The 26,130-nt window shown below is 43.2% G+C and overlaps 2 protein-coding genes across 22 annotated transcripts in view; both read left to right on the top strand.

The window, feature by feature from the left end:
• Window positions 1-26,130, top strand: part of Macf1 (microtubule-actin crosslinking factor 1) — a 325,822-nt gene that overhangs the window by 250,572 nt on the left and 49,120 nt on the right. For all 21 annotated transcript variants that reach the window (NM_001135758.3, XM_087549955.1, XM_087549954.1 and 18 more), the window contains 3 exon segments: window positions 23,075-23,236; window positions 23,434-23,604; window positions 25,299-25,465. In NM_001135758.3, coding sequence (NP_001129230.2) covers window positions 23,075-23,236; window positions 23,434-23,604; window positions 25,299-25,465 — 500 coding nt within the window.
• Macf1l1 (microtubule-actin crosslinking factor 1 like 1) lies at window positions 13,293-17,454 on the top strand. Its single transcript, NM_001291383.1, is given in 1 exon segment — window positions 13,293-17,454. A coding segment is annotated over 1 exon segment (3,387 nt). The 5' UTR covers window positions 13,293-14,067.

The following is a 26,130-nucleotide window of genomic DNA, read 5'->3' as shown; positions in this document are numbered from 1 at the left end:
AAAAAAACAAAAAATTATTCAGTCTGGTGGTTAACAAGAGGCTTTCTTTGTTTTGAAGTTGTAGCTTTTGTCAACCATTGAGATCATTTTGAGTCTTAACTCCACCTCTCTTTTGCACCCCTGTTCCCTCAACAACAGTCATGTATGACTTCTGTCTGCCTCTGCCTCAAGTGCTGGGATTACAGGCTAAGGCCTCGCTTTATGGAGTGCTGGCAAATGGAACGAGGGCTTTGTGCATGCTAGGCAAGTAGTCCTCCTATTGAACTCCAGCACCTGCCCCAGACTCTCGTTCTTGTTTTAAAGGCTGGCTAGCAGGATGGAGGAGGCACAGCAGACTTCCTAGCACTGCTCTTCTAATCAGTGGTTTTCAACCTTCCTGATCCTGTAGCCCTTTAATACAGCTCCTCATATTCTGGTGACCCCATTGTTGCTATTCATAACTATAATTTTGTTACTGTTGTGAATCATACTGCGCTATGTGGCCCTTGTGAAAGGGTCCTTTGACCTTGCCTCCCCCCACCAGCCCCCTCAAAGGGCTGCAACCCATTGGTTGAGAACCACTGTCCTAACACAAACTGAGCATAGTTTAGGGTCAGTAATACTTGGAGTTTTTCTGACAGAGTTGGATAGCCTCCTAGCAAACCAGAGCAAGAAGCTCTTTAGTCCTTTGATTCCTGCCCCCTCTGGTAAACAAGTTTAGGCAGCCTCTTAAGTGCACAGATGAAAACCCTTGGAGGATGGGTCCAGTATGGTGCTGGAAGTGCCAATTTGCCCTGTTACGTCTTCATTCCTTTCACCATAGTACAAAGGCATTATCAGTCCATCCAAGGTTTGCCAGTTAGTGCCCCTGCCTATGAATGAGTCACTAGTGGAGAGAGCAAATGAGGTCAGAGCTATCTACCTGCCCGAGGAGACCTCTGTGGATGGGGTATTAGTTTTCCCACCTTCAGCATGTTAACATTTTAAACTGGGTTGTTTTTTATTGTGGGGAGCTGTCTTGTTCATTGGAGAGTGTTGACCTGTGTGAACTAGCAAGAGTAACTTCCCAAAGGTCCCTGGAAGGCAGCGATGCCCTCTCTAGAACTCCTGCTCTGGAGGAACATTGCCTGCCACACTTGGGATAGGTTTAAGTTAAATGTCGTATGCAGGCCGTGTCCTGCTAACCTGATTATGATATGGATATTAGCGGCACTGCCTCTAAGTGAGCCTGTCTTTAGACCAGCTCTGGAGCCTTTGTTTTCTGGTGGTAATCTATATCTGGTTGAAGAATGTCCTGGACACTTTCCCCAGCAGGGGAGACGTGTGTACAAACAGTTGTTGATGCAGGTGTTCAGCTGATGATGCATGTCCAAAGAGAAGAGGAACTTCCTATCTGGAACGGCTTCAGGGAGCTTCCTTGTCCTGTGCCTTTAAGGGGAGATTACAGAATGTCAGTTGTTCTCTGGAGCCAACCCAAAATTTGGCTGCTGGTATTTGTTTCCCTTATGTGACTACCCTCCACTGCCTCACCCCCTAGAATTCCAATGCACTGTGATAATCCTCTCCACCCCCACTACCAACTAAATGGGGAGGAGGCAAAGAAACTTTTTACATTATGTCAAACTTTTTCTAGTTCTCTTTTTAAAAAGTATCGCCCCTAGACAAAGAACTACAGACAACTGAATACTGAGAGAAAGAGAAATGGTCTTCCCTAATTGGTGATTCAATATTAAGTGGTCAGCCCTGAAAACACATATACAAGTCATATTATAAAGGCTGAGCAGGTTGTATTTATATATTTAAGAATGATGGGCTGGAGAGATGGCTCAGCGGTTAAAAGCACTGACTGCTCTTCCAGAGGTCCTGAGTTCAATTCCCAGCAAACACATGGTGGCTCACAACCATCTGTAATGGAATCCAATGCCCTCTTCTGGTGTGTCTGAAGACAGTGACAGTGTACTCACATACATGGAATAAATAAATACATACATACATACATACATACATACATACATAAATCCAAAAAAAAGAATGAGTGTGTGTGTGTGTGTGTGTGTGTGTGTGTGTGTGTATCCATACACATATGCAAGTAACAGCTACTAAAGATAAAGAGGCTATGAATTTGAAAGAGCAAGGCTAACATGGGAGAGGTTGGAGGTAGGAAATATAATGTCTAATAAAAAATCACTTAAAAAGTATTCCCACTTAGTATTTTTAGTGTGAGCATCCTTGATGCAATCTGAGCTTCTCCCATTGTGTTGTCTTAGAAAGCCTAGTGCCTCAGAAAATGTCGAATGGAATGTCATCAAAAATGCTAATAGATCTCACTTTTGATAGCAAAAAGATGTTTAAACAACTAATAAATGTATCAGAAACCAAAGAAAAGGACTAAGCGCTTTGATTTGATTGAATGCTTTATGTATAATGTCAGCACCTAGCATTCTCAACTACAAGTCATCATACAGTTTTGTATAAAAAGAAATTCTATTTCTTAAAAAAAAAAGATGCAATCTATGCAAAAATATGTTTATTGTTAAATAAATTATTAAGTGAACATGAGTTATGGAGATCACACATACTGAAGAACTAGACAGTTAATTTTATTGCTATGTGCAGGGATGAGTACAAATGGTCTCAGACTTAGCCTGGGCCCTTAAAAACTATGCTGGAGCCAATGCTGGCTGCTGAGGAGGCTGAAGCAGGTAGGGTCCTTTAAGCTAGGAGTTCAAGGCTAGCCTGGACAGCATGGGAAGACCCGGGCAATTTGAAGCTAGATGACCATGCATGTGCAGTGAGCCATGAACTTGTGGGGACATGTAGCAGCTCTGACCTGGCAGTTGGTACAGTTGGCTTCTTTGCCAAGAAAAAGTTAGTCCCACAGGCAATCCAGTCAGGTCACTGCCCAAAGGCAGCACTGTGCTAAAGGACTGTCTCCTGCCAAATGGGTATTTCCCCAGTCTCAGCTGTCCTAATTGGAAAACGTAACCATGAAAAGAATGTACTTCTTCTTATCTTCATTAAGACTACAACACAATCTGTCCTTCTCAAGGATGGTACAAGATTCATGGGAACCACTCCAGAGGCCCTCATAAGATTTTCCTGCCACCAGTGTTGTACCTGAACATAAGAACGTTGCTTAGCGGAGCACAGTGTCACAAACCTGGGAGGTAGAGGTACAAGTTTGAGAACAGCCTGGTCTACAAAATGAGTTTTAGGACAGCCAGGGCTACATAGAGAAACCCTCTGGGGAGTAGGGGAAGACTTGTGTAAGAGAAACAACTTTCTTAATGTCAGTCGGAGTGAGACTCAGTAGTTAAGAGCTTTCTGTCTTTCAGAGACGTAAGTTCAGTCCCCAGCACTCCCAGCGCTCACCACCACCTATAATCAACTGCAGGTCCAGGAGATACGCTGGCTTCTGAGAACTCTGTACTCACATGTACAGACCCACACAGGAACACACAAACAACACATAATTTAAAAATATTTAAAAAACAACTTGGTTAAGCAGCATAGCAAATAAGCCTTTATGTGGAACTGAAAGGTTGGTTTGGTGTAAAGTTCATACTATGCCCTGGTTCTTACACAGAGAGCACTTTTGCTCCTTGGAGACAGTTAGCAGTGCCCAAGACACTTTTCCTTCTTTTGTTCTTTCTTTCCTTGTCTTTTCTTTCCTTTTAAAGATAGGATCTGACTGAGTATCCCTGGCTAGCCTCAAACTCACATACCTATCCCTGTGTCCTGAATGCTGTCACTGACAGGGGCACTGCTAATAGTATCTAGTGATTGCGGCTGACTATGCTAAAATACACAGGAAAGTCCCTTACAATAAAAATTACACAACCCTCTTTTAGAAAATAGCAGTTGCTTTTTAACCTTCCTTCAGATTCCACATAATGTTTGGATTAGCTGGTGAAATCATTTGGGGACAGTGCGTAGAGAAGCTTATGTGGCTCCCCTCACATTTTTGAAAAAAATAGTTAAGAAATAGGATTGCTTCCTGGGGGACTTCTAAGGTCAGAAACTTTGGGGCTTATTTGACTCAGTGGCTAAAGAATTTTCTTGTGCTTCACCAGTCCCTGCCCCACCCTGCCACAAGGTTACTGCTGTGGACATCAATCAGCTGTGTATCTCAAACTACTTCCTGTAGGGTGTGTTGTGGAATGGCATCAGCCCCTGCACCAGATGGGAGTGCTGGTCTCTGTGTCATTTTATCAAACTCGATAGTTGGAACAAAGGATTCTCTGTTAGGAGAATCTGTTAGGAGAAAGGGAGCTGGTGCAGTCAGACAGCCCGTGTGCACGCAAATGGTTCCCACCCACAGAAAAGGGAGACATAAATTATTCTGTAGCCTTCTAAAACTAGGGTTCCCAGGGTGGATTTCCTGGGCATTTTTCTTCACCCTAGTTTTGGCAGTATTCCTTATGCTCCCAAATTAATGCACGAGCCAGCTGACCTGGTGAATTAAGTGGTGGGATCCTTCAAAACTGATCTATTTCTTTGTCCCAGTATTCAGTCTTTTTCTTCAGTCTTTGACTAAGTACTTGATCTCCACTGTTTTTCTAGTCCTGTTTCTGATATAGTCCTGCACTCCAATTATTTATCCGAGTCATACCTAATACATCTGAACTATTATAGTTCTACTCTTCATTTGAAGGCATAACTCACGTCCCATCTTATTATAAAGTATATCTGTCCTTTCCAACTTACTCCTCCTCATAATTTAAATCACTTAGCTCACTGTAACTTGTTTGGTCTTATTAACTAATACCTAACTTGGATACCTTGTAATTATATTATTTTTCCAACAAAACTATTCTTATGCCTTTCACATGAAGACAAGTGAAATATTTAACTGATTAGGTGGATTTTTTTTTTTATTTCTCATAAACCACATGAGCTCTAGGATTCAAAATGGTATCTGGGCATGGTGGGACACACCTGAAATCCCTGTACTCAGGATGCTGAGGAAGGAGAACTGTGGATTTGTGACCAGCCAAAGAGTAGCAATACCTAGGCAAGTTGAAAATTTAGGTCATGGTACCTTAATACAACTTTTAACATCACACACACACACACACACACACACACACACACACACACACACACACCACACACATTTATTTATTTATTTATTTATTTATTTATTTATTTATTTATTTATAAGCTCATAGACAGCAAGGTTCTAAGGCCATTTTGACTTTTGTGCTCTATAAGTCACTATTATTTTCAAATCACTAATCGGAATTAGCTAGAACACAGCTCAGTGACTTCCCTAGCCCCTCAGTTGCTCATCAGATCAGCTTTAATGACCTCAGAATCCTTGGCCTAATTAACTTTAGCTTTCATCGTACACCACATTATCTTCCTCTGTTGCCATACAGTGAATGGCAACTACTAAGTCAGCATCTGTAAGAGAGACGAGTCTTAATATTAATCAGCCTTTAATTAAAACATCAAAGTATAAAAGGAAAAATCACCAGCTTTGTTTTAAAGACAATCAGCTTTTAAAAAGACATAATTCATCTCTCTGTAGTGTCAACCTAGACTGAGATGTTTTACAAGAAATCTTTATGTATGACTTCAGTAAATATGTTTCTAATGTGCTCGAATATGTGTATACATGATCCAAAGGAAGAACATACGGATTTAAGGAAACTAAAGGAAAGTTGATCTTACTTGAATTTACATGTCATTCAAGCAAACCATCTAAGATCTGTCATTTTACAGTTAATTCCCAAAAGATGAGCCTTTTTGGTCTCTCTCTTTCCTCCCCCCCCCCCTCTCTCTCCAAAGAGAAGGGGTGCAAGAAAGGAGGCTGGTACTTGTAGATGTCAGACAGCCTATGAGAGTTGGTTCTTTTCTTCCACCATTTGAGTTCCAGAAACTGTTCTCAAGTCATTGCCCTTGATGACAAGCACCTTTATCCACTGAGCCATCTAGCAAGCCCCTTGGTCTAGTTCTTTAACCCCTAACCTGAATTGTATATTTGTTCATTTGAGATCAGTGATGAGGATTACTTGAGTAGGTACTAGAGATGGGACTCAATGGTAGCACACTTACTAGTGTGCACATGGTCCTGTGTGTGATCCCCACAGACACCAGGTAACAAGATCAAAGAAATGCTTTACAAAAATCTCAGTATTGTTCTGCCTTATTTTCTCATATTTGAGAAGGGTACCTGCAGTAAGATTGTTTAGTAATTCAGCCCATAAAAGCAACTTTGTGATAGTTCTGCCACTTTGAAACCAAAAAAGAAAAGGCTGTTAAGTCCCAGAGAAAGCCATCCTATGATGTTCTCAGCAAAGCTTCCCCTGGACTTCCTGACTAGGTCAGAACCCCCTGACTCATGTGTTTATAGCATGGTTTGCTTCTCTTTCAGAGTCCTTATATAGCTAAAGTGAGTGTCTATCTCATCTACTAAGATGTAGGTACCTGACCATGTCTCATTAAGATATCTCAGTTCCTAGACAGTCTGGGGCCAAGTAGGTCCCAAGAAATATTTATTTAACAAATAAACAGAATTAAAAATACAACTTTGAGTAAGAGGTATAGCTCAGCCATAAGACATAAGCCTAGATATATGTACGGCTCTGTTTCATCCTTGTTTAAAAAAGAAGAGAAATCAATACAACCTCAGGGAACTAGAGAGTCAGCACGGAAGATGATTTCTTGTTCACGAAGAGGACCCAGGTTCCGTTGCAGCACCGTGTGGTAGCTCATGTTCACGGTCAGTTCAAGGTGGTCTGGAACCTTTCTCCAACTTCCACAGGCAGCAGGCATGCACGCATACAGACAAAACAGGTATACGCGTAGAGTGTTTTGTTTTGTTTTGTGTTCGAGACAGGATTTCTCTGTAGCCCCGTCTGTCCTGGAACTCACTCTGCAGACCAGGGTGGCCTTCAACTCAGACATCTACCTGCCTCTGCCTCCCAAGTGCTGCAATTAAAGGTGGGCACCACCACCGCCGGTCCTATATATAGTTTTTTTAAGAATATGACTTCAGTAGTGCAGGTATGGGGTGGGGAGGTCAAGAAAACAAAAGATCACTGCCTGGAAAAGAGACATCATGATAACACTGTGCTGTGGAGCCAAAAAGAAGAGAATTTTGAAGGATGGCAGATCCTTCCGTGCAGCCATTATCCTTAACCTCTGCTGTCTAACTTAGCACCATCACTGCTGAGACTGTTCCCTAGAAGGATTCATTGACTTCTTACTTGACTAATCTGGTGACATTGTCTTCTTTCTTAAAAACTTGATTTTAGGGACTGAAGAGATGGCTTAGTCAGTATATAACCTACCATACAAGCATAAGAACCTGAGTTCAGATCCCAAAACTTCATAGAAGAAGTCAGACGCAGTGGCACAGGTATCTGTAACGCCAGAGATGATGGTGAGGGTAGTGAGAGACAAGTAGGTGCCTAGAGCTCAGTGGCCTGCCAGACTAGTGTAATGCATGGACTCAGGGTTAGTGAGAAACCCTGTCCCTAAGAATAAAATAGAATGGAGTAGAGGAAGGCATTGATCTCTGGCTTCCGGGTGCCCGTGTGCATGCATATCTCCATGCACATACCTCCACAAACAGGAGAAAGGTCAGGTTGAGGCTGGCCTCAAGCTCCTGGTTCTCTTGCCTCACCCTCCCAAGTTCTAAGTTTTCAGGTGTCTTCTCCCATGCCTAGCACCTACTTACTGTCTTGGCATTGTTCTCTCCCCATCTCTTCTGGGATGATCTGTTTCCTTCTGGGTTTGCCTTCTTACCTCCTCTTTCTGTCATCTGTTGTTTTCTCTCTCCACATTCACCATGCTGAGGTGGCCAGCTGTCTCCACATTGTTCCATGGTGAAGGGCTTCTGTATCTCTACCCCAAAGTGGAATCTTTTGTGTGACAGGCTATTCTAAACAGCCCCACATGAATTGTCTTTGAATACTCTAAATGGAATGAATCAAATCTCTTCTTCCCCTACTGCTTTGTAAGTTCCACCATGCCCTTGGTAACCCCAGAGTAATAGTATAGCATTATCTTTATTTTCTCTCCAGCCTCCACTTTCTACCCAATTAGCAAGACCAAATCTGACTCTCCAGGTTTTTCGCCATCCTTTGCCACTTTTGTCCTTGTTTGTACTAACTTTGTTTCTTTTCTTCTTTTTAAGACAAGTATATTTACCACTTCTGGGTTCAAATGTTAAAGATTTAGAGTTTCAAGAGACACAAAAAGAGTTAGATGTCAGCAGAGTGAGCACTGGGGCCTCCACACAATTTCTGATAACTTACTTACTTGCGTATTTCTGGAGATAAGGTCTTATTCTGTAGCTCAGCCTAGCCTCCAATTATCTTAATTCTCCTATCTCAACTTCGTGAATGTTGGCATTGAGACATGAGCCACCATACCTGACTTAAAGTTAACTAAATCTTGTAATACTTTTCTAAATAAGCCACGCATGTCCTTGGCTTGGGCCTCTGGGCTTGAGCTTCTTACCATTCTAATATCTTTCCTTCCACAAAACCTCTGTTTAAGCCATGTTGAATTAAAATTTGCTTCCTGGGAACTTTGTTTTTGCTGAGCATGGTAGAGCATACTGTAATCCCAGCACATAAAGATGAGGCAGGAGGAGCCTCACTAGGTTGAAGCAGCCTAGGCTGACACAGCAAATATTTAGTTCAAGAACAAAGCGTCCCGTTTCTAGCTCCTCACTTGAAATAGCTTGTTTTTACCATTCTGTGTCTCTAAATCCCAATTTCATGAGCTGAGAATGTACCTCAGTTGGTAAAATGCTTGTATAGCATGCACAAGGTTCTGGGTTTTCTCTCTACCACCATATACACTTAAATGGTACACATTTATGTCTGCACTTAAGAAGTTAAGGCAAGAGGAACAGAAATTGAAGGACATCCTTAGCTACATAGCTAGTCAAGCCTGGACTACATGAGACCCTGCTTATAAATAAATAATAAATATCCTAATGAACAAATGCCCCCTCCATGAAGCTTTCTCACATTTCTCTTACCTTCCTGTCTCCTGCCTTCTGCCAGGTCTTTTCTAACCTGTAAAACCTCCCTGCTTTTGTTGTCATCTCTGACTTGGTAACTAATCATTAATCTAAATAAGGAATCAACACCGTCTTTTGGAAAGTCTACAAGCAGCAAGGGTTTTCAGTGGTTATGAGAGTTCCTTTCTAGTGTGTGGAAAATTTTCCTTTGAGTTCAGGAATACACAAGAACTCAAATACATTCAAAACCCTTTGTTTCCCATTTAAGACAAATTTCACACTGTACTCTGCTGGTCTGTGTACCACTCTGTAACTAACTTTTTTTTAAAAAAGATTAATTTATTTTATGTGAGTACATTGTTGCTTTCTTAGGACACACCAGAAGAGGGCATCAGATCCCATTACAGATGGTTGTGAGCCACCATGTGGGTGCTGGGAATTGAACTCAGGACCTCTGGAAGAGCAGTCAGTGTTCCTAACCACTGAGCCATCTCTCCAGCCCCAACTATCTTTATAGTAACAAAAACACAAAGCATCGTAGGTTACTGATGCCCAACAAGCACAGACTTCATACTGTGGCATTTCCACTTGCCTCGGAATAAGGATTGTGTCTAGATATGCTAAGATGAAAGGCAGTTTGTAGATTTAAAATTCACAAGATCCAATGGTATGAGCATGTGAGAGGATTCCACCCAGCTCACTTTAACTAGGAAGACAGCAGGAAGGAACTAGACAGGTCAACAATGCTTTCTTCTAGGTTCACTGAAGGAAAAGCTAACACCAAATTCTGTTCTTAGGAATTTCAAAATGTGTAGGGAATGAATTCCTTGAGCTCTATAATCAACTGACTGAAAGCTAATTTGAAATGTAGCTTGAACACATCCATTTGTGGTTTCTGGTGGAGAAAGTATGAGAAGAGGTACTCTGAGGCTCCCTGTGTTTCTCCCTTAAAAGTTTAGTGGGGCGTGTGAGATGTACAGATGCTTTTTATTTTTGTTTTTTTGGGGTTTTTTTTGTTTTGTTTTGTTTTTGGTTATAGTTGTCAGGGCAGCAAGAGAAAACCGAATCAGGTATTTACTTCAGTCACTGAGATGACTACTGGCAGAATTCCAAAACTAAAACTGAAGAGAAACTCATGAACAGATAAAAAGAAGACATAAAGAAAGAGCCCTATGCTTTCTCTCCTTGCTTCTATTCAAAACACACCAATGATTAAAAAATCAATCAATCAATCAATCTAGGAGGCTTTTTGCTTGCTGTATTTGTTTTTGAAGGGGTAGGTAGGTTGTGTGAGTCTATGGTGTGTGTGCATCTCTCTGTCTCTGTCTGTCTGTCTGGGATGGAGAGGTCCTCACTGTAGAGCAGGATGACTTTAAGCTTATGGAGATGCCTGCTCTGCTTTTTGCATGAGAGGACTGAGGCCGTCAACTCCTATGGAATCTTTACTGGAGGCTCTGTTTAATAATTTAGGAAGTTTCTGTGTGGTATTTTAACACTTTAATTAAACAGAGTGTGACTAAAAGTGATAAACCATTTGAGTCTGAACCTTGGTTGCTAGATAGTTCCATTTATTTATCTGACACTGATGAGAAGAGTAAAACCCTTTGGGGAAGGGTTAATTAGGAAAAGACTGACCTGATTGGCACCTGACTTGGTGAGGAAACAGGAAAAGAATTTATCTGTGAAGGTTGTGATTCCACATCAAGACTATTCTTTATAATAGAATAACCACCCACCCTTAATTCCAGAGCCAGAATTCCTCAGATTCTTGTAACCAGAGGGGGCCCTGGCGTGCTAAAGAGTCTGTTATGATATCTGAACACTTGGTGAATGTGTTTGGCCAGGAAAACTTGCAAGTGAAATTAATCCTGTCCTCCTTGGTTTTCCAGTTGCATTGAGTAATTACAACAAACTTAAAACCTGGATTCCATGGATTGTGCAGTGTCAGATCTGTAGATTGATTTGCTCTTAGGATCACAGTGTATCAGGGGTTGAAGGGACTCAAAAACACATCCTGAATAAACTTCAAGATTTTGTGAATCTGTTTCCTGAGATTGCTATGCCACGTGGCTGCTTACATTTCTGCTCACATTCCTTTGGGGTCAGGAAAAGTCACTCTTTTAGGGGACACCTTATTCTTTGGATAGCTGTGAGGAAAGTGATGATTTGAAATCTGCCCTTGGATCTTGCTGTGCCAGTTTAAGGAGACATTCAGCACAAATTTCCTTCCTCCCACAGTCCCAGCTCCTCAGATACTTAATGTCGATCACATCCCCTGGAACTTGCTCTCCATCCAATGTTCTGTGTTCACAGAACAGTGTTCTAGTGTCTTGCACTGTTGCACCAGGAGGTCACAGGATTCTAGACAGCTTTTTGAAGTTTTAACTTGAAAGAATAGGATATCTAGAATAAAACAATACAGTTTACAATGTTTCAGTATTCTCTTCTGTTTACAGATGGAAGGTCTTTGTACTTACGTGGGTAGAATTGATAGCTTCTTTTGGGGTGAGGAAAGAAGGTGTCTTTTACTGACTAGTCTGCCCATGGGCTTCGGCTTGTAACTCATTTTTGCCAAGGAGTTTCTGGCTCCTCAAATAAGTCTAAGGCTTAGCTCCAAGCTTCACTGCCAAATCACACACCAGTGAGTGGTTTTATTTACTGTTTGTGTGGAGAGTAGAAATAACTTTTTCCTAAGTTCTACCATCTATATTAATCACTTGGACCAACAGGACTTTGGACTAACCTTTGGATTTTAACTAACCTTTTTCATCTTCAAAAATCAGAGGACCATTATAAAGGGAGTCAAGTATCACACCTCACAAGGACGCAAGCTACCTCTGGCAGGCAGGCTTCTGGGTTGCTCTTTGTACTTTTCTTAACAGGTACAGGGTCTCTAGATAGCTTTTCTAAGATCCAGAATGTAATGTGTAGGATTGTGTAATACATTTCTCTAATATTTTCTGTTTTGAGACTTGAAATACAGACTCATGTTTCACTGAGAGAAGCCTCAGAGGCTCAGGTTTCCTTGAATGTGTGCAGCAGTAGAAACCAATCAAGGTGTTGGGCCTGGGCTGTTCCTGCCAGTGTCCTCTCTGCACTTCAACCTGCACCCCATTTTCCGGTCGTTAAGACCGCTGAAGTCTGAGCAGAGAAGTCCAGGTGGCGTAATGGGCCAAGATCTGACGCACTTGAGAAGGGAAACTGTGCCTAGAGTTTGTCCAATAACTTGGTTCCTGAGTCTAACTCAATTCCTTGGCATACCAAGAAAAGGCTGTGTTTAAGGCTAGTCAGTTCTTTGGTCAGCGCCAGAGGTGACATTGGAAAAATACAAGGACAGTGTGGCAGAGCTGGAGCCTAGAGTAGTGCAGACCGCCCACCCTAGCCCGTAGGTCTCTACCGGCAGATGGGGCCCCGAGTGGCCCTAGCCACAACCGGCTGGCAGTGGGAGAGGCGGGGGCGCCCCTTCTGGGTTCGCCCTTGTGCTGGGCTCGCATCCCAGGGGTTGGAAAGAAGCGGGGGCGTAGGGGCCGGGCCAGCGATATGAGGGCGGGGCTTTCCTTTGTCAGGAGATTTGTCCGGCGTGACCAGGACTGCTCCTCTCCTCTCACCCTCGCGGGCGGGGACACTACTACGCCCGCGGGTGTGGAGGGAGTGAGCTAGAGGGGGTGAAGGATGAGCTGGAGTCCCTGGCCCCAACCCCAGGAAGCCCCTCCCTTGCCGCCTTGGCTTCCAATCCTTGCCCCCGCCCCCTCCCCTCCCGGCGGGGCTCCCTGCAGGCCCCGCCCCCGTCCTCCTCCCTTGCAGTCGGCGCCGCGCGCTCCCGGGCTTCCAAGGGGGCTGCCCGGGCGGGGCAGCGGCAGTGGCGGGGCTGGAAAGGGGAGGAGATCCGCCCGCCACCCGAGCACTTCCAGCCAGCGGCGTGTGAGCGGGCCGCGCGGCGTTAGAGAGGCGGGCTCGCCCCCCTCGTGCGGCCGGAGCGGAGCCTTTTGTTCCCGGCCAGAAGTTTGCATGCCGGGACCGTGACAGCTGCGGACGGGGAAAACGGCTCCAGGGCCCGCGGCGTGGTGGAGAAAAGAGGCGACTGCTTGTCATGCAGCCCACGACGCGGCGGCTGGGGGCCGGGGACCTGCAGTGGCCGGGGAGGCGGCGCCCACAGGACACGGGACTTTCTGCTGCCGGAGGGACAAACTAACTTCCTGAGCGCTAGACCCAAGGCCGGCCCGCCAGGAGCCACCTGCAAGGTTGCGGTGAGGCGACCCTGGCCCTCCGGGGCGCGAGGCATGGCGCGGGTTTGCGGGCGGTGCTAAGTGAGTCCTTCAGACTACCTCTTGGTCGCTGCCGCAGCCTGCCCGCCTTCTGAAAGGCCCAGCGTGGGCCTCCACTCGCCTTGTTTTGCGGCCACGATACAGTGTTGGCTTGGAAGCCACAACAATGCCATGATGTTTTGGAGACAGGAAGCCCCAAGCTGGCCCCGAATGAAGGACTTCCTGTGTTTAAAGTTGCAGGAATATCCGCTGACCAGCCCTGTTCAAATGCAAACACCCCAACTAGAGAGGACGAATGGCTAATTCAGACCAGCTGGACTCTTCGGGGCTCAACACAGGATAAAAATGAAAGGAATTCTTAGGAGCTTGGACCATACTTGAAAGCTAGAGAGGGTGTGCCATTGTTATTAAAGGACATAGTTGGTATAAATTTTCTGCTTCAACTCAGCTTCGGTGAGAATAGAGTGAAACTAGATATTGAATAAGATTTGTCAATATCAAATGATTTTTTGCAGACTGAATTTGAAGGGACAGTACTCTTTAGAAAAGTAAAACCAGAAGCCATACAAGTAATTGTTTTATGCTTGTTGATTAAATAATATCATTTGTCTGTCTGCAATTATGAGGCTGCTAGCCTGTGAGGAAAAACCTGTTTGTCTTAGAGTTTTTCCCAGAATGGTTTCAAATTGGAACTTCCAGATCTTTCTGGAAGGCAGATGCAATTGGTGGTTTGGAGTATAAACATGTAAGAGAACTTACAATTCATATAGAATGTATTTTGAGAGAACCTGTGAAAAAAAACTTTTTGAAAGCTTGATGGTTCATCTTTATTGAAAAAGTATGGGTAAGCCACTTAGCAGGCCAGACTGTTTAAGGAGGAACCCCACCTGCCTGGGTAAAGGGGAAGATGAGGACGGCTATATAGAAGATTGCTATGTTCCACAGAGGTCCATATACGATACGATGCGGATAAATGAACAGATTGACCAGGGGTCAAAACTTAATCAGACGTCAAAAAGCACCATGGAGAAGATGGACGGAAGTACCCTATCCAGCAATGGTACATTAGGAGCATCATCTAATGTTTTTGAATCTAGAGTACCAGAAGGCAAGAAGCTGGATGAGAGGATAATATTTGATGCATTAAAGCTAAGCAGTGATGTGCAGAAGTCAGCACCTGTGCCACCCAGACGTCGGCCAAATGCAGAGCGCAAAGATAATGTTAACAGGAGATCCTGGAAGTCCTTCATGCCACCCAACTTCCCAGAATTTGCAGAAAGGATGGAGGCTTCTCTCAGTGAAGTCTCAGAAGCTGGTGCTTCAAATCCTTCCTTGCATGAGAAAAAAGAATCCAGTTCTGCATTGACAGAAAGTTCTGGTCAGTTTGACCACAGGGAACCTCAGTCTGAGTCCGTTACTTTGGAACACATGTCCAAATCTGTAGATATTCCAGAAGTACAAAATGTAAAAAATTTGAGAGACTGCCAGGACTTCAGATTCCAACAGCACAGTGAGAGCTCTCCCCATGAATTCCAGCCTCTAGACTCAGAAGCTGCTGCAGCAAGTGGTAACACAGATGAAATGCAGGACCACAGATTCTCAAGTGCAACCTGGCCCAGGGCCATGAAAAGTTCTTCCAAGGGAGGCTTGGGTGAGAAGCAGCACCCCCTTGGGGACACTGCCTGCACTGTGGAACTACCACCTCTCTCTCCTTGCCTGAGTGAAGAGCTGTTGGATCCAGAATTACATATTCTTATAACACCCAGCCTGAGAGAAAAAACAGAGTCTGAGTTAAAATTTGAGGAGGATGAGCGATGGATCATGATGGAGGCAGAGGAGGAGTGGGAGGAAGAGAAATTGTCAGAGAAGAGAAAGAGTCTTGTAGTTACAAACGAGGAGACAAGCATGGCAGATCCTTTTGAAGAAAGTGACCAAGCAAACACAGTAGCAGCAGTAGAGGATGGATCTGATTGTGTAGCTGTTCTTGCTCTTCATCAGATGTGCTGCTCTGTTGACCTGCAGCCAACTGGGGATCAACCTGCCTCAGTTCCCGAGGGTACGCCCCCTGACTGCACCTGTGTGCCTACAGGTGAGGATGTTAGCAGTGAGATGAAAAACAGACCTGCTCAGGGGCTAGAGGGTCTGATCTCAGGGCTCCAGTGCCCTGTTGAAGCAGATCAGCTCTCTGACACAGATTCTGTGCAAATGTTTCTTGAACTTGAGAAGGAATGTTTATGTGAAGAAGGAGTAACTTCTTCAGCTGAGCTGCTGAGTCAGGCCTCTTTTGAAGGGCTGGCCCCAACCCAGGATGCAGAAGATTCACTTTTAATTAGTCATTCTCCAGGAGCTGCCTTAGAACAGGAGCAGCATGTGGGTTTTCTAAGTGTGAGGGTAAAGGATCCTGACACTGGATTAGATGGTGAACATTGCAATGCCCTGGAATCTTCTCAGGTGTCTCAAGCTGTTGAACTTAGTGCTCACCCTGATAGTAGGAGGGATACCTCCACTGTTAGCAAGGAGTGTGAAAAAGTGCCTTTTAGCCCTAAGACTGGTGGAAAATTTAAGCCTCTGGCTGATCTGGAGCCACTTGGAGAACTGGACACAGGAGGATTGCTGAACTCTAATCTCAGTGGCTCTTGTGAAGAAAGCCTGCCGGTCTTTATTGCCTCTGAGCCAGCCAAGGAAAATGGCAATCTGTCCCAGGTAGACTGCAGTCAGACTGAGGGCAATGTGGAGGAGTACATGGAAAGGATCCCTCTCAGTTTTGCTTTTAACTATGAACAAGATGTTACCTCAGGACCTGAAGTAGAGGTGTTATCATCTGATTCAAATTTATTAACTGATGAGATTCAGTTAGAAAGTGAAAAGGGAGCTATAATTAGCCAAGAAGATAACAATCTGGCATCTTTGGAAAATATAGACCCTTATGAATTGTCCACGGAGAAAGTTTGTGATAAGGATGGTGAGACAAAAGAGCCGGATTGTCAAGGGAAGCTTTTAGGGAATGGAGCTCCAGCACATTTTCTTACAGACTTCCAGAGGAGGTCTTCTGAGTCAGAGGTTCTGAATCTGCAGCTGCTGGCTGGAGAACTGAGACTCAATAAAGCTGGAGCAGAAACCGTGAGTGATAAAGAAACTCAGCTGAGTGTGACTTTATCACAGGAAGGGGAGGTAGAAATGAGAGGGTTAGATTCAACCCTGAACATTTTTCCAGACGAACAAATCACCAAAGCCAGTAACACTGTACCAGGTTCAGAAGAGTGGATATCCAGCCAACAGATGCCTGCCCCAGCTGCTGTAGTACCCATGGCAGAAGATGCCCTGGATGCTGTAGTACCCATGCCAGGAGAGGATATCCCAGCTGTAGCATTACCTGCTTTGGAGGGGCCTGCTGCCAAAGCCTCTGCCTCAGAGGTGACTGCTGTAGCTACTCCAATAGTGCCCATCCAAAAGGAGGATATCCCAGTAGCTTCAGTGGTTATCTTAATGGAGGATGTTACAGCTGCTGCAATATCAGCTTCAGAACAGACTGCAGCCTCATCTGGTACAGTGCCTCCAGTGGAGACTGTTACAGTGCCCATCATAGATGAGGATGTTACCTCAGAGGAACCTGACACTCAAGCTGCTGAAGTGTTCCTCCCAGAGGAATCTGCCATACCAGCTCCTACAGGGCCCACCTCAGAGGAGCCAGATACTCCAACAGTTACAGTGTCTACTGCAGAGGAGCCTGACACCCGTGCAGGGTCTACACCAGAGGAGTGTACTGTCCCAGCCCTTGAAGAAACTATCCCAGAGAAGTCTGATACTCAAGTGGTTAGTATGTCCATCCCAGAATGGTCTGCTACTCCAGCTACTTCAGTGCCTGCTAAGGAAATTTTCTCTCCTGGTGGACCCTTCCTGGAAGGAACTACCCACACTGATTCAGTGTCCATTGCAGAAGAAACTCCTGTTCTTGAGAATGCTTCCTCTCCAGGAATGTGGATCAAGGAAGGCTTTGATTCTTCAGCATTTGGAATAAAAGAGGTGCCTGGCACAATGCTACATGGGAAAGTGCCTCTGGCTGCAACTGATGGATTAAATTCACATGAGGTAACTGTTGCTCATTTCACTGGCAGAAAAAGCCTAGAGCGTAGTGAGAATTGCAAGTTCTCTCACTTGGTGTTAGCAAGTGGTGGCATAGGTCTGCCCTCCTATCTTTTGTTAATACTGTGCCCCTGGGCTTGTTAATTCTAGATTTTCTATTGAGTTTAAAGGAGAAAGTATCTTAATTTTCTCCAGTATAAAATTTTATTCATTTTTTACTTACATATGTTGGAAGCCAAAGTAACACATTTGTAAATAGATGTTGGCTTAAATTTTTAAAAGCTTATTATCAGGAAAGTGTTATTTCTCTTTTGAAAAAAAGAAAAGAAAATATAGTAAACCTGTTTCCTAAAATCTAGAGAGTTCATGTTTTTAGTGATGTGCAGTTAGGTAGAGTTACTCTGAGCTTTCAGTGAGAGGTGTCCTGAGTCTTCTCTCTCAGATTCCTCACTTGGTAAGGCAGAACCCTAAGATGATTGTGAGGATGAAGGGACAATGAGTTTATTTATGGTATCACAAATGCGAGGCTTCAACTGTTGACCACCTCCCTTCATCCTGGAAGTAGATTTGCAGACAACACAGAAGTAGCTTAGGTGAAAGCAGTGTAAACATACAGATGTGTGTTGGGTGGGCCGTGGGGTGTATTGGATTGTTTTTGTGTTTTTTTCAAGACTGGGTTTCACTGTGTAGCTCTGGCTGTCCTGGCACATAACTCTGTAGACCAGCCTGGCCTCAAACTCAGAGATCATCCTGCTTCTACCTCCTGCGTGCTAAAATTAAAGGTATTTGCAGCCACTGCCATCAAAACCTGGCCAAAGACTCTGTTTCTTAAAGCCAGAGGCATACCCAGGGAAAGCTCAGTATGCGCTTAGAGTCATCTTGCAAAATTGCTTTTATGTTCTTAAATCACTTTCCTTTTCTAGACTTTTATTTCTGAAGCTATAAAATGAGAGCATGAACCAGGATACCCGCTTGGGTCTTTGAGCTCCGAGGTATTTGTTTTGTTTTGCTACAGAGTCTTGTCGTATGGTCCAGGCCAACGCTCAAGCTCTATTCTCTCGCCTCTGCCTCCTAAGTGCTGAGAGTACAGGCCTGACTAATTACACCCAGCTCTCAAAAAATCCTTAGACAACAGAATGTGGAAGTGAATAATTGAAGCAGTGTTCCACTTCCTAAAGTCCATCTGCTTTAAGTAAAGAGTGAGGAGGTTGTTTGCGTTTGCCCAATTCTCAGGTCCCAGAGCACTTCTTCCTCACGGTAGCCACTCAATGGAATAGTGAAGATGAATTTTCTATAATATCACTGGGCACACATAAGATGGGTTCTCCCATCCTCCTCATTGCAGAATCTGTCATAGCAACCTTAAACTGTTAGAATACCAACTAGACGTGCAACAAATGGTTTTCATTGTGTCCCTTAAGGTGCCAGCTTGGCCACAGGTCCTCTTGCTTAGCTGAGTGATGGTAGGCCCCTCTTGGGTAAGCAGTTATCTTGTTATGTAGCTTCCTGCCAAGTGAGAATTTGTTACCTTTCAGGTGGGTGGATCTTGATTTTGGGTTTTATGAAATGTGGGATTGATAACTGAGATTGCAGTTACCCCCTCCAGTTACAACAGTAGGCCAGTGACAGAACAATTCCTTGTGCAGGCATTTTTGAAATATGAAATACTTCTGGTATACAGCTACAGCAGCAGTCGGTAAAAAATGATTGAAAAAGAACTAATCTGATCTGCATATAGAGGAATTTAGAGAAATCCTCAATACTGGTCCCTCTCTGGGATATGTAATCCTCCAAGGATCCCTCCGGGTAGAGGAGATCCTCATTTTATGAAGTACTGCCTAATAAAATGACAGCAGAAGGAAATGGTGCTATCCCACTTCCTAACTCCCCACCCCCATCCCATCCCTGAAAAGTTGTCATTCTTTGAAGTGGGGTTATTTTAGGTCGAGTGTCACTGTGTCCTGATTGGTCTGGAACTCTATGTTGACCAGGCTAGTCACAGAGATCTCCCTGCTTCTGGCTTTGGGATTAAAGTTCTGGGATTAAAGGTATGCACCACTGCTATTTTGAAAATATTTATTGAATCCAGGAGTAGTAATGAATACCTACAATTTGAGCACTTGGGTCACTAGGGTGAGCTGGGAGCTATGTGAGGTCAGCCTGGGCTATAATAAAATGGGTCAGCCTAAGCTATAAGTGAGGATGGGAAAGGGAGAAAGGGAGAAACACACTACTGAAATAATTGGATTTTTTAATTAGTTGGATTTTTAAAAGAAGTTTTTCAGAGATGGACATGTGTCTGATTGGTAGAGTACTTGCCTGGTGTGCACCAAGTCCAGGGTCCATTTGTAGGAAATGGAAAACCGTTTTTTCCAAGGTTGTGTAAATTCCAGTTTTTATATTTTTAGAGAGTATTTTTGGCATATGTGGCTCTTAAGGGAGGGTCCTATTCTGGCTGGCCTGGAACTCACCATGTAAACCCGGGCTAGCCTCAGACTGATAGCAGTCCTCGTGTATCAGCTTCCTGAGTGCTGACACTGTAGGTGTGAATCGCCATACCTGGCTTGGGGGTGGTTAGAAGCAAAGGAACTTAGGGTTTCTATGCAGAGATATTTTGAGCTCAACAAGTAATCCTAACCTGGAATTGATTTAGAGTAAAATGCTTCAGAGTTTATGTGCTTTGTATGTATAAATGCACGTGTGTATACCTAGCTAAAAATATAAACTTTCTGTTCTTAAAATATAAACTTCATAATAGATACTAACAAGAGATTGGTTAGAAGAAGCAAAATGTCAGTTTATTGTTTCTGTATTGTGATCTCAAGCTACTGAGAGCAGTCCCCAATTATTTACACCCTTGCCTATAAGTTCCCCCAATCTTATTTACAGTAAGAAGTTCACAGGAAAAAGGGGCAACCTTTATACAAAGTAGAGTTTCTGTAAAATTAAAATTAGCCAAGGAACTCTTTTGTAAGCAAAAATTGGGAGTATCACAACAATTCAGTGTTTGAGTGTCCAGCTGATAGCAGATCTGTCATGAGTTTGTTTGCTTTCCCCTAAGCAATTTCTATACAAGGAGTCATTCATTGAAAATAAATAATTACTGAGTATCAACTTTGTGCCAGATCCTAGCCTCTTGCAGTGAATAGAGCTGGCATGGCGCCTGCCCTTGTGGGCCTTAGCGTGTGGGAGGCAGACGTGAAGCACAGAAGTGACTCTTGTAAATCTATCATTATAAACTGACAGAGTAGGCTCAGAGATGATTGATAGAGTCAAAGAATACTTTGGAAGTAGAATTAAGACCTGTTGATGGTGTTTGTGGTGAAGGTGTGTTGTTTATCCAGGATGGCATAGATTCTGGTTTATTCAGTTAAGTACAAACTGGACACTAGTAAATTACTGATTTCAAGAACAAATGTTAGGATTTGATTTAGGAAGAAGTAAATTTGAAGGAATGAGAAGTAAGAGGTACTTTCTTTTGGAACCATTAGGTTCAAGGTTAGTGGTTGGTATGTAGAGAGTAAAGCAGTTGGATGTGAGGATTTGAAGCTTAGAAGAGAAAATTAAGTTATAAACATCTATCAGAGCTAATAATTTAGATGATAGATTAAATTGCCCAGGAAGGACATTAAAAGAAAGGAGATAGCTAGGCATGGTGGTGTACACCTATTAAGGTAAGAGGTTCGTGCGTTCCAGGCTAGTCTAAGCTATATACTAAAGCTTGCCTCAAACAAAGAATTAAGTATTTTTAAGGAAGCCTTTGGACTAACATTCTCCATTTAGAGGTAAAGAGGAGAAGAGAACAAACCTTCAAAAAAGGTAAGTCAGTATTCAAATGGGAAACACAGTACCACCAAAGCATAACTACAGCCATTACCAGTTAACACAAACAAACACACAAATAAAAACAAATCTTTATTTTTTTTAAAGATTTATTTATTTCATATATATGAGCACACTGTAGCTGTCTTAGACACACCAGAAGAGGGCATCAGATCCTATTACAGATGGTTGTGAGCCACCATGTGGTTGCTGGGAATTGAACTCAGGGCCTCTGGAAGAGCAGCCAGTGCTCTTAACCTCTGAGCCACCTCTCCAGCCCAAAACAAATCTTTAAATGATAGTGTGGATGTATTTGATTTGATTGAGTAAAGGACCCTTTAGTGTGGGCTTGATACCTTCTCTCTCTGTCTCTGGCATTCTCCCTCCATTTCTAATCCCCACCATCATCGGTCAATCCTTTATCCATCCCCAGCCTCACTCCTCTTGGTTTCTCTTCCAATTGATGTCTCTTAATGTTTCAGAATAGAGCTCTGTGGCACTTGTGGGGGGTTTTCCTGTAGTTTGTTGAAGCTGAATTCTTTGTAGTGTTGCTTAACAAAATACAATACAATCAAGTTGTAGAATAAAGTGAAGTGTCCTGGTGATTTCCTTCACAACCTTTGAGTTTTTTCCTGGGCCTTTGCCTCTCTATAGACTGACTTATCCATCCATAGGCATTCCTTTGAATTCATATTCCTTACTATAGTGTGGTCTGTTATAGAACAAAATTAGTCTTCCTTAAGCATTTGATTCTCTTAGGTTTATTTTGTCCTCTTTTGTTTTCTGTCATCTTCTGGCTTCTAATAGACACACCTATCTTACTGAAACTGGAAAAACTTTATATAGAAGGCGGGGGTGGGTTATAGTCAAGCTGGTAAAAATGTGACTAGTTTTATGTTCTAGTAATTGAGACAACCAATTAAGGATAAATGTTTATGTCATTCTTTCCATTAAGACAATACATTTAGCAAATGTGTGTGAAAACTAAAGTTTTGGCATTTTTTTGTTCTGGTTTTTTTGTTTATTTGTTTGTTTTTTGTATTTTGTTTTTTGTTTTTGAGATAAGGTCTCATGTACCCACAGAGAGGCCTCAAAGTGTATGTGTAACTGATAATGATCATGAACTTCTGACCTTCCTGCCTCCACCTGAGTGCTGGGATTGTATAGGCTTGGTGGCTTACACCAGTTTTCGTTCTAACTTTTGAATTTACATTTTTTTGTTTGTTTCATTATGGACATGATCCATGGTCTCATCTTTTCAAGTGTTTCATATACCTATGTCTTACTTGGTACATGTGTCAGAGTTGTGGGCACATTTTCTCTTATAGATGGGGAGTACTGCTTCACGATGATTGCTTGTCTGTGGTCTGTGGCCCTGAAACAGAATGAAGTTAAATGGCCACAGGAGTATTAAGCTATGAGCTTTGCATTTTTTTATACTGCTGATTTGTTTTGACTGATTGAGTTACCCATTCTAGCCAGGAAAGTGTACTGCCTGTTGTCAGTGTCAAATGTCTATTCTCCATGGTATTGTCCAAGAATTTAAGTACTTGTAATTTGATAGCATCCTTCCCTTTCAGGATGCAAATACATTGCATTTATTGTATAGTATTTTAATGCCAATAATTCAATGTTCCCTGTAGCTTTTAGCATTAAAAATTAAGCAGCTGATTTGAAAGAAGAAACCGAGTCATTAGATTAAAGACCTAAATAGTGCTGTAACTGTCCCTTGGTGTATGTTACACAAGAAGATATGTAACTGAAACATAAACCCACATGTCTTCTTGGTACCTCACTGTTCTGATGCTTACGTTTCCCCTTTGTTCCCTGTCCTCCTTTGTTAAGTCATAAATCTCTCAAGAATGACCTGACAGTATGTGAGGTATATATAGACAGTTTAATGTCCTTTATGGCAAATCTGCTTTTCTTTGCAATTCTCCAGATGTTTCAGAAAGAACAAGTGGATCCTCTTCAGGTGAAATTGCAGCAGGTGAATGGACTTGGCCAGGGATTAATTCAGAGTGCGGGAAAAACCTGTGATGTGCAGGGTTTAGAACATGACATGGAAGAGGTCAATACTCGATGGAATACACTGAATAAAAAGGTGAGCTGGTGAGCAAGTGACACTTGTGCTGGGACTGCAAAGGGCAAAAAAGAGAAGTCTAGTCCTGAGATTGCCCTTGAAATGTAATGCCAACACAGTTACTGCTGCCATCTGTAATTACTAAGTGGGTTAGTAGTAGTGTAAATACAATGCTGTTCCCCTTCCTTGACTTTGAGCTCTCCATATCTGTGACACAGGTTGCACAAAGAATTGCACAACTGCAGGAGGCTTTGTTACATTGTGGGAAATTTCAAGATGCCTTAGAGCCATTGCTCAGCTGGTTGACAGACACCGAGGAGCTCATAGCCAATCAGAAGCCTCCATCTGCCGAGTATAAAGTGGTGAAAGCCCAGATCCAAGAACAGAAGGTAAGTGGGAACATGGAGACAGTGAACCGAAGTGGACAGTGACAGACAGCACTTTGTTTATAGCTTAAAGAGCAGGTCCAGAGTTTCAGTAGAACTTAACCTACATGTGTCTTATTTTGTCCTATTTGCGTAATGTTAGCATGTTAATTATACGTAATAATGGGTTTCATTATGACACTTATGCTTTGATCACACTCACCCTCCATTACCCTCTCTTGTCTCTCTTCTTTCTTCTCATCCTCTTCGTCTTCCCACCTCGCTGTACTTCTGCTTTGTGAGAGAGATCTAGTGAGTGGCACTCAAATTGCTCACAGGAGTCTGAATACCCTGCTAGTGGCTGTACAACTGAAGAAATGTCTTCCTCTCTCCCATCTACTGTGTCGCAGATGCTGAGATCACATGCTTAGTGAAACAGCATGTCAGGGCCCCCTGTCAGCATTAGACACACACACACTGTCTCTTCTGGCTCTCACACTCTTTCCTCCTTTTCGCTCAAGAAGAGGACAGACAGATGTCTTTATGACTTGGAACTCAACAGTCCTTTACTCCTCTGAGCCAGGGTCTCAATGTGGCCCAGGCTTGGTCTGGAACATTATGTTGCTGAGAATGCCACTAAATTTCTGATCCCCCTGCCTCCACCTCCCAAGTGCTGGGATCACAAGTCTGAACTTCACTTTGTTTACGCAGCACTGGGGATGAGACCCAGGTTTTATGCACACTGAGCCAGCACTGTACCAGCTGAGCTCTGCCTCCCTAGTCCTCTATCTACCATGTTAGCTTAATTTCTATTCCTATGCAGTTTTTTTACTGTTTCTTGCCAAGCATGGTGGCACATAACTGCAAGAACAGCTATTGGGAGGCTAAGGTAGGAGGATTTTTTTGGTAGAGTTTCAGGCTAACCTTGACTACATAGGATCATGTTTCACAAATAACCAGGTACAATGAATGTACACCAAGGGGAAAAAAACTTTTTAAAAACTGCTTATCTTAAAAGAAATTTTGTCTTTTTTTAGTTTTAGGGAGATATAACAAATGAAGTTGTATATCATTTACAGCATATGAGATAATATTTTGATATATGTATATAATAATTGTGAAATGGCTGCCTTCAGCTGGGCAACATATCTGTCACTTCAAATCCTAATGAGGTTTCTGTGTCTTTTGCTTCTTTGTTTCCTGAGATTCTATGTCTGACCTGAAATTCACTATGTAGACCAGGCTGGCCTCAAACTCAAAGATCTTCCTGCCTCTGCCTCCTAAGTATTGGAACTAAAGATATGCACCACCATTCCTGGCAAATGTGCTTGTCTCTGTCACCTGTCTGTAATAGAGTGTCAGCCATGGCACTACTTAAAAGCTGAGGTGAATGGGCATGGCAGGAACTGTACTATACCACATACTTTTGGGGCCAAGAGTGCATTGTTCAATTACGCTTCAGATTCATTGTGATGATTTTGTGTGTGTGTGTGTGTGTGTCTGTGTGTGTCTGTGTGTGTGTCTGTGTGTCTTCTGTCTTCTTCAAGATAGGGTCTCCCTATGTAGACCAGACTGGCCTCAAGATTCATAGAGATCCACTTGCCTCTGCTTCCCCAGTGCTGGGATTAAAGGTGTGTGCTACTACACCTGGCTCTGGGTTTATTTTTAAATGACCCTTTGTTGTTACTTTCCTTTCTCTTTAAACATACATGTCACAGTTGCTCCAGCGACTCCTAGATGATCGCAAGGCCACAGTGGATATGCTTCAAGCAGAAGGAGGCAGAATAGCCCAGGCTGCTGAACTGGCTGATAGAGAGAAAATCACTGGGCAGCTGGAAAGCCTTGAATGTAGATGGACTGAGCTCCTCAGCAAGGCAGCAGCCAGGTAAGGGTTTGAGACCTGTTTGCAGGATTGTTCTGCTGCAGTCACTCAAGTGCTTACGAGCTCTTGGATAATTCATGTATGGTTTTGGAGAGTGTTCAGTTACTGATGGGTGATACGTGTTTAGAGATAATCCACATATCACTCACAGCAGCTGAGCTTTAATTGCTCACAGATTTTGAGATCAGAGATGTTTGATGTGACTGGTGGTGGTGCTGCCCCAGAGTCGCTGTTCAAATAATGGATGCAGACCCCTTGCCTTCTAGCAAACTGACAGTCTGGGTTTCTGAAGCAGTGTGTTTCCTCCCTTCACATATACAAACAGTGTTTTAATAGTCAGAATTGAAACTTGACAGGTCTTTTCTGTTACACTGATACTTGATTTTTTTTGCATCCTGAGCTAGTCTATGATATTGTTATATTTATAGGCATCCTAGAGATAGGTATTTTCTAATAAAATAGGCTTATTAAATGTAACTTGAATAAAAGAAATGTTAAGTAAAGTTTTACCAAAATACATCACACAACCTGATTCCTCCCCCCCCCCCCCCCCCATATCCCTACTCCCATACCAAGGATTGAACTTAGGACTTTATCAATGCTGGTCAAGAGTTCTACTTGGGGGCTGGAGAGATGGCTCAGCAATTAAGAGCACTGGCTGCCCTTCC

This window comes from Rattus norvegicus, chromosome 5, assembly GCF_021556685.1.
Source record: "Rattus norvegicus strain SHRSP/BbbUtx chromosome 5, alternate assembly SHRSP_T2T, whole genome shotgun sequence".
Lineage (NCBI taxonomy): Eukaryota > Metazoa > Chordata > Mammalia > Rodentia > Muridae > Rattus > Rattus norvegicus.
Note: the sequence above shows the minus strand (reverse complement) of the source record. Positions and strands in the feature narration are given on the sequence as shown.